The sequence below is a fragment of the Dipodomys ordii genome, unplaced genomic scaffold (genome assembly GCF_000151885.1).
Source record: "Dipodomys ordii isolate 6190 unplaced genomic scaffold, Dord_2.0 Scaffold6, whole genome shotgun sequence".
Lineage (NCBI taxonomy): Eukaryota > Metazoa > Chordata > Mammalia > Rodentia > Heteromyidae > Dipodomys > Dipodomys ordii.
The window spans coordinates 13443851-13453029 of NW_012267222.1; the positions used below are offsets into that span (position 1 = coordinate 13443851).

General features: G+C 42.5%; 1 protein-coding gene across 1 annotated transcript in view; it reads right to left on the reverse strand.

The window, feature by feature from the left end:
• Positions 1–9179, reverse strand: part of Srrm1 (serine/arginine repetitive matrix 1) — a 34801-nt gene that overhangs the window by 9161 nt on the left and 16461 nt on the right. The window contains exons 9-13 of the mRNA XM_013032395.1: positions 7854–8122; positions 3818–3898; positions 2846–2932; positions 1923–2067; positions 1476–1517 (exon numbers count right to left, since the gene is read on the reverse strand). Of these exons, the coding sequence (XP_012887849.1) occupies positions 1476–1517; positions 1923–2067; positions 2846–2932; positions 3818–3898; positions 7854–8122 (624 nt within the window). The remainder of the gene's footprint in view (positions 1–1475; positions 1518–1922; positions 2068–2845; positions 2933–3817; positions 3899–7853; positions 8123–9179) is intronic.

Below are 9179 nucleotides of genomic sequence, written 5' to 3' on the forward strand. Positions count from 1 at the left end.
TTCTCAGCCCTGTATAGTACTTTTAAATGAGAACAAAAAACAGTGCCGGTTTAGAAAGAAACTGGTTTTGACTTCATTATTGTGAGGAATCTTTCTAGAACAGATAGTTCTGTAACAGGGACAGAAATTGAAGAGGAAAGTATACTACTAACATAATTCTGAAAAAGTTTTAGTTCTTATGCTAGCAATATCACAGAAGGCAGAAATCATTATAGCTGAGAAAATCATGAATATATCTTTTTAGGTGTCTGTTTCTTATAATCAAAACCAGTCTACATTGTATGGGCTGGGAAGGTGGCTCAGCGGTAGAGCGCATGCCTTGCAAGCATGAGGCCCTGGGTTCGATTCCTCAGCACCACATAAGCAGAAAAAGCCAGAAGTGGTGTTGTGAATCCAGTGGTAGAGCACTAGCCTTGAGCTGAAGAGCAAGGGACAGCACCCAGACCCAGAGTTCAGGTCCCATGACCAGCAAAAACAAACAAACAAAAAAAAAAACCAGTCTACATTACATTGTAAATACTCCAATCCATCACCAACATTTTGGTTGGCTCTGAAAAGCCTTCCCTAAGAAAACACTTAGCAGAATACTGGTTAAGATGGACTATATAATGTCTGACCAGGCTACTTTGTCATTCTGTGACCCTAAGAAATTCACTTTACCAAATTCTGATCAGACCTATTCACAGATATATTTCCACATATGATTTGGCTCTAAATGGTTTTATGACCATATAGATCCTGTTTATCAAAGTGTTCAAACCTGTAAAAGATGGAACAGAGGGCTGGGAAAGTGGCTCAGTGGTAGAGTGCTTGCTGTGCATGCATGAGGCCCTGGGTTTGATTCCTCAGCAACCACATAAGCAAAAAGAAAAAAGCCAGAAGTGGCGCTGTGGCTCAAGTGGTAGAGAGCTAGCCTTGAGCTGAAGAGCTGAGGAACAGTGCCAGGCCCAGAGTTCAGGCTCCACAACCGACCCCCCCCCCCAAAAAAGATGGAACAGAGTCAAAACCTATTTGTTTCAGTATTTTTAATGTTATCCTTGTTTTTCTTGCTTTCTCTAAAAGTCACAAGGAACAACCTCCCCACTTGACCCTAAGAGCTATAATTCTCATCTCATTACACACCTACACATTGTCCTAAGGTAAATTATTACAGACAAACTGTAATGAATACTCTAAAGTAAGTTTCACATACAATTCTCCCTACATTAATCTGACATGCTAAAAACAATTAGGGGTGAATTTGACCCAAGTACATTATGTGTATGTAAGTACAATGAAGTCCCTTAGTATATATAATTTGTGCTAACAAAGATGAAGACGAAAAAACAACAAAACCGCCCCCCAAATCTTAAAGTTTCTCCATAATCACAATCAGTATGTACACATTTTAAGAATGTGATATGGCCACCCAAACAGGAAATGATGACTTAACTTTTGATATATAGGCCTAAATTACAAAGCAGAGTCTAACCAACCTTTTAGTCACTGGCGATTGCCATCGCTTTCCCATCTGCATCCTGACAGCATCAGAGAAAAACAAATGTCAACAATTCCATTCACTAAATTATTTACTTTGATGGGAGTTTTACATCCCACTAAAGGAGATTTTTTTTTAAAGTTTTCAAAGATATTCAGGAGTTAAAAGTTGTGAGTTAGCTGCTTTACTTTTATCATATACATATATGACATAGTGGCTCAATAGTGAGAACTCATTTAGTTCATACTAGATATTAAGAAAATACCAACCACGAAATCACTCACACACACACACACACACACACACACACCCCAACCAAATCCAACCACTTTTCTAGCCCTTGATATAAAAGTTATGTAAATTCTAAAATATCTCCACAGCCCACCCTTAAGTCATGAAGTTTCATAACTACAGAACACCAGTAAAGACTACTAAAGGTTGTTACCGAGGGGAGGTCTCTTTCTGATGCTTTCTTGGAGATGGAGAAGCACTCCGGGAAGGGGAATGTCTCCGCCGCCTGCCTACCTCACCGTTCTTCACATGGGATCTCTTGGGCCGCTCATCTTCTGAGGAGGAGGAAGATCCAGAGTCTACAAATAAATATATGGTTAAATAAGTGCAAGAGTAGATTGCTCATCTTCAGAGGAAGAGCCAGAGCTTAGATAAATAAATAGTAAACAAAATAACAGCAGGCCTCTTAACCCAGATACTGGTAGCTTATAGGAAGGAGGCTGATGGCTCAAAGCCTACCTAGACAGAAAAGTCCACAACCTCCAGTTAACCAGAAAAAAAGCAGAAGTACAAGCATAGCTCAAGTGGTGGAGCACCTTTGTAGCAAATACAAGGCATAGAGTGCCACCAAAAAACCCTCTGCTGGGAAAGACTAGAGGGACTAATGATCATACTATTCTAGTCTTCTAAACTGTTTATCTTCCCCAACTAGTGTTAGGAATTAAAACCCCAACTTACTGATTTCCATAAAGACATAAATATTTCTCTTCAGTATAATCACTACTCAGATTTTTTTGCCTCTGTATTTTTTTCATTGTGAAAATACCATACAGAGGGGTTACAACTACATGAATAATGAGTACATTTCTTATCAAGCATTGTTGCCTCCTTCTTTGTTTCCCCTTATCATCCCTTCTCCCCCTCACCCCCCCCCCCAGATATTTCTCAAGGTATTTCGGCTTATTTTGTTGAGACAAGATCTTTCTATACTATGCAGCACAGACTGGAATCAAATTCAAGATCTTCCTAACTCAGTCTCCTGTGTGCTGGGATTCCAGAGGGTCCATCATCATATGAGTGCCTAAGTACAGTATTTTTTACTTAGACATGCAAGCAGAAGACAATCAGTGTTCATACCAGATGAAGACTGCTGGTTCTGTCGTCTGTATTGACGCCTCTGCTGCACAGAATCAGCTGCAGTCATCTTGCCACCTTTATCTTCTTCTGAAAGATGGATGCATTTAGAAATTGTTTCTTTAGTTATGCATTATAGGTAGTTTGACATGTATGAATAGGAAAAGCTTTTTTTTTTTGGTGCCAATTCTGGGATTTGAAGCCTGGGTTCTGTCCCTGAGCTTTTGTGCTCAATGTTATTACTTTACCACTTGAGCTATACCTCCATGCCCAGATTTTTGGTGGTTAACTGGAGGTAAGAGTCTCCGACTTTTCTGAACCATGATCCTCTCAAATCTCAGCCTACTGATAGCTAATATTACAGGTAAAAAAGTCTCTTAAACCTTTATCTGTTTGGGTCAAGTGATATAATTTATTCAATGTACCCAAAACAAACTTTTAAGCCAGGCATTGATCTCAGAATCATGGACTAAAGCTAGTATAGACACACAAATTGAAACTGTGACTTTTATCTCCAATTAACCAGCAAAATGCTAGAAGTAGAAGTGTAGCTCAAGTGGTAGAGCGGCACCCTTGGAACAAAAAGTAAGGCCAAGTATACAAGGCTCAAGCCCCAGTACCACCACCAAAATAACCAACCAATCAAATAAACCTCAATGACCACAACAAAGAAACCACCAAAAAAATACCACAAACAAAAAGCCTAGTGAAAATTCCCTTTCTGAAGTAGTAGATAGTACTACTTTTTTTTTCTTGTGCCAGTCCTGGAGCCTGAACTCTGGGCCTGGGCGCTGTCCCTCAGCTCTTCAGCTCAAGGCTAGCACTCTACCACTTGAGCCATAGCACCACTTCTGGCCTTTTCTGTTTACATGGTACTGATGAATGGAACTCTGGGCTTGTTTCATGCAAGGCAAGCACTCTATCACTAAGCCACCTTGCCAGCCCAGTACTTATTTCTTCCAATTAAAAACTTACCTGATTCAGATAACTCTACTTTTCTAGGCTTTGGTGCTGGTGAAGGCGACTCTCTTTTTTCAGTACCTTTATGTTTTGTCACTAAAAAAAGAGAAAAAGTTGCTTAGACACAATAAAAAGGATCATACAAGTAAGATGGCTCAGTGGTAGAGTGCTTGCCTTGCATGTGTGAGGCCCTGTGCTCCATTCCTCAGCACCATATAAGCTGGAAGTGGTGCTGTGGCTCAAATGGTACAGCACTTGCCTTGAGCTGAGGAGCTGAGGGACAGTGCCCAGGCCCAGAGTTATTTCCCTTATCAGTTCAAATAAAGAAATGGGCAGGTACCCTTGGCTCATGCCTGTAATCCAAGTTACTCAGGAGGCTAAGATCTGAGGATTATGGTTTGAGGCCAGGCTATGCAAGTAAATCAGTGAGACTCATGTCCAATAAACCAAAAAAGAAAAAAAAAGCCAGAAGTGGAGCTGTAGCTTAAGTGGCGGAGCAATAGCCTTGAGCAAAAAAGAAGCTTAGGCTCTGAGTTCAAACCCTAAGACCAGTGCATACATGCGCACACACAGAACAATAAAAGCTGGGAGCTGGTAGCTAATGCCTCTAGCTATTCAGCAGGCTGAGATCTTAAGAAGGCAGTTCAAAGCCAGCTTGGGCAAGAAAGACACTGAAACTAGGGCTGGGAAGGTGGCTCAGTGGTAGAGTGCTTACTTTGCATGAGGCCCTGGGTTTGATTCCTCAGCACCACATAAACAGAAAAAGCTGGAAGTGGTGCTGTGGCTCAAGTGGTAGAGTGCCAGCTTTGAGAACAAAAGCTGAAGATAGTGCTCAGGCCGTGAGTTCAAACCCCAGGTACAGCACCAAAAAGAAAAAGTGATTTAAAAAAATCCCAAACATCAGCTTTCTACCTAATGGAGTAAATAAAGCATGAAGCAACTAATGCTCTTTTCCCACCTGAATGGAGCACTATGGTGACTATCTTTTTTTTTTTTTTTTTTTTGTCGGTCATAGGGCTTGAACTCAGGGCTTTGGCGCTATCCCTCAGCTCTTCAGCTCAAGGCAAGTGCTCTACTGCTTGAGCCACAGCACCACTTCTGGTTTTCTAGTGGTTTATTGGAGATATGTTCACAAACTTTCCTGCCCGGGCTGGCATTGAACCGTGATCCTCAGAACTCAGCCTCCTGAGTAGCGAGGATTACAGGCGTGAGCCACTGGCACCTGGCTTTATGGCAACTATCTTTTGTGAATTTGCTGCACTACACAAATGGAATGCTGCCAAGTGTGACTGTGGAACTGTGTTTATTTGGACAGGTAAGCTCTGTCTCAGAACCAAAAAGGAATTCAACTCATCTCTACTCTTCCACCATTACTTCTCTGCTATGCACATCTTCACTGTGTACTATCTACTAAAAGTGTAAGACAAAATATTAAAGGTGTGCCTGGGAACGTGGCTCAGTGGTAGAGTACTCACCTCAGGCATGAGCCACAGGAGCCCAGCTAATAATTTATAGTTTTCACACCATTAAAATGTCACTACAGGTCTGGAAAGGTGGATCAGTGTTCGAGTGCTTGCCTTGCATGCATGGAGCCCTGGATTCAATTTCTCAGCACCACATAAGCAGAAAAAGCCCGAAGTGGCACTGTGGTTCAAGTGGTAGAGTGCTAGCCTTGAGCTGAAGAGCTAAGGGACAGTGCCCAGGCCCAGAGTTCAGGTCCCACAACCAACAACAACAACAAGGTGTTTTATTACATAATACTTTTTATGTCCATTGTGGGGCCTGAACTCTAGGCCTGGGTGCTTTCCCTAAGCTCTTTAACTCAAGGGGAGTGCTCAACCACTTGAACCACAGTGCCACTTCTGGTTTTCTGGTGGTTTATTGGAGATAAAGAGTCTCATGGGGCTGGGAAGGTGGCTCAGTAATATAGTGCTTGCCTTGCATGCATGAGGTCTTGGGTTTGATTCCTCAGCACCACATAAGCAGAAAAAGCTGGAAGTGGCACTGTGGCTCAAGTGGTAGAGCACAAGCCTTGAGCAGAAGAGCTGAGGGACAGCGCCCAGGCCCAGAGTTCAGGCCCCATGACCAGCCAAAAAAAAAAAAAAGTCTCATGGACTTTCCTGCATGGGCTGTCTTTGAACTATGATCCTTAGATCTCAGCCTCCTGAGTAGCTAGGATTACAGGTGTGAGCCACTGGCACCCGGCTTTTATTACACTCTTAAAAAAGAGAAGCCAGGTGCCAATGGCTCATGCTTTTAAACCTAGCTACTTTGGAGGTGGAAATCTGAGGACTGAGATTCAAATCTAGTCTGGGCAGGAAAAGTCTGTGAAACTTTTAACTAACCACCAATAAGGAGGAAGTGGAGGTATGACTCAAGTGATAGAATGCAAGCTCTGAATGAAAAAGTTCACAGACAGCACTCAGGGTCTGAGTTCAATCTCCTGTACTGGTGCATGCGCATGCACACATATGTGCATACACACACAGAGCAAAGTAAAATTTGTTTTTCCAGAAGTTGAGTGTGTGTTGGGAAAACATTGGAAGTAGAGTGGCCAAATAGAAATTGCAATCTCATGAAGCTCATTAAAATATACAAGGACAAATTTTCTCATTTCTATTGTTTGTAACATGAAATTTTCAATGGGACAACTTCAGCATATGGTTACAGGTCACTACTTAAAACCCAATTGCTATAGCAGCTTTTTCAGTTCTCCTCCATATCCCATGACTTACTTTCAAGGCTGTATCACTCTAGCTTTAAGCATCAAGACATTATGTAAATGGAGCCTTCAGGATTCTAGTTTTCTTTCATGTGTACTTAGGACTACAAGAACAAACCCCAATAGACTACAAACAACCTTCACTCAAATGAACACAGCATTCTTCTTGCACAGTAAGACTACAGATCATAAAAGTCTCAGAAATCAATGTGGAGAATAAAGGACAAAACTCAAAAGAACCCGCCCTAGAGCCTAAAGTAAAAAAAATAAATAAAAATAAAAAATAAACCAGGTTTAAAGATAACACTATGTCGCCGGGCGCTGGTGGCTCAGGCCTGTAATCCTAGCTACTCAGGAGGCTGAGATCAGAGGATCACAGTTCAAAGCCAGCCTGGGCAGGAAACTCCATGAGACTCTTATCTCCAATAAACCACTAGAAAACTGGAAGTGGTGCTGTGGCCCAAGGGGTAGAGTGCTTGCCTAGAGCTGAAGAGCTGAGGGATAGCGCCCAGGCCCAGAGTTCAAGCCCCACGACCAACAAAAGAAAAAAAAAAAGTTAAAAAAAAGATAACACTATGTCCTTCCTTTAGGAGAACAATGTGGCCAAAAAGGTATACAGTCTTTAATAACATATCAAGTAAGTATTCTTCAGAGAAAGTGGTTTCAGAGTAACAGAGTGAACCATTATTATGAGAATGTATTTCTCTACCTGGCCAATGCCAGTGAGTCCCCTAAACAGTTTTGTTTTTTTTTAAGTCAGTCATGGGGCCTGAACTCTGCTTGGGCTCTGTCCCTCAGCTCTTCAGCTCAAGGCTAGCACTCTACCACTTGAGCCACGGCACCACTTCTGGCCATTTCTGCTTATGTGGTGCTGAGGAATGGAACCCAGGGTCTCCTATATGCAAGGCAAGCACTCTACCACTGAGCCACCTTCCCAGTCCCCAACTAGTACAGCTTTTACCAGGATACTGCTTTACAAGAAATTCAAAAGGAAAAGTAAATTTAGAAGTACATTCACAAACTATTTTTTTGCTTCATTTTCCCCAGTCCTGGGGCTTGAACTCTGAGGCTTGGCATTGTCCGAGCTTCTTTTTGCTGAAGGCTAGCACTCTACCACTTGAGCCACAGCACTAGTTCAGGCTTTTTTTGTTTATGTGGTACTGAGAAATCAAACACAGGGATTCACGCATGCTAGGTGAGCACCATACCACATTCCCAGCCCACAATTTTGTATAGAAGCCACTTCATACTTTTGAAGGGGGCAACAAGAGATTAGATGCATTGTAGCAAAAGAGAGAACAAATATTTTTGTTTGATTTTTACCTTTACCTGAAGCTCTCCCCGGAGACACAGAAACACGACTTTTTCTTGTACGGTTTGACTGCTGGGGTGTTGGGGAATGCCGAGTTTTTGGTGGTGGAGATGCTGGGGGTGATGGCCTGTGCCTTCGCCTTGGAGGACTTGCAGAAGGAGATAACCTGCGAGTTTTTCGAGGAGGGCTAGATGTTCTCTTGGGAGGCTTCTTTGGTGGTGACCGGGAACGAGATGATGAGGATGATGAACTACTCCCAGACAAGGATGCTGATGAACGCCTCCTTCTGTTGAATAAACATTCTCACTAAGAGCTACCTTAAAGTATGTATAGTTTACAGTTGATTTTACCCAGCTTGAGTTTACAACACTAAGTCCATAAACTAGTCAAAAAGAGACAGAGGAACAGAGAAAAAGAAATGCATAACCCAGGACAGGAAATATCTAGTATTGAGACTAAATTAAAAAAAATTTTTTTTGGTTGGTCAGGGGGCTTGACCCCTGGGCCTGAGCACAGTCCCTCAGCTCTTCAGCTCAAGGCAAGTGCTCTACCACTTGAGCTACAGCAAACGCCACTTCCAGTTTTCTGGTGGTTTATTGGTGATAGAAGTCTCAGTCTTTCCTGCCCAGGCTGGCTTTGAACTGCGATCCTCAGATCTCAGCCTCTTGAGTAACTAGGATTACAAGCATGAGCCACCAGTGCCTGGTGAGACTAAATAATTTATTCTAATAAATGCTTCTGAGTTGTGTCACATCAAATTGAGCGCTATAATTCAGTAACTAATCACTTTCTCTTCCATAGAGTTTGTATATAAAATATGCAGAGCAATGTACTTTTCATTCAGTAAACTATAAAACAACTTTTTTTTTTTTCGGTCAGTTGTGGGGCTTGAACTCAGGGCCTAGGTGCTGTCCCCAGCTTTTTCATTCAAGACTAGTGTTCTGGGGCTGGGAATGTGGCTTAGTGGTAGAGTGCTTGCCTAGCATGCATGAAGCTCTGGGTTTGATTGCTCAGCATCACATAAACAGAAAAAGCCGTAAATGGCACTATGGCTCAAATGGTAGAGCGATAGCCTTGAGGAAAAGCAGCTCAGGGAAGCCAGCTGCCAGTGGCTCATGCCTGTAATCCTAGCTACTCAGGAGGCTGAGATCTGAGGATTGTAGTTCAAAGTCAGCCCTGGCAGGAAAGTCCCTGAGAATTGTATTTCCGATAAGCCACCAGAAAACCGAAGTGGGGCTGTGGCTCAAGAGGTACAATACTGGCCTTGAGCTGAAGAGCTCAGGGACAGGCCCAGGCCCAGAGTTCAAGCCCCACAACTAACGGAAAAAAACAACAACAACAAC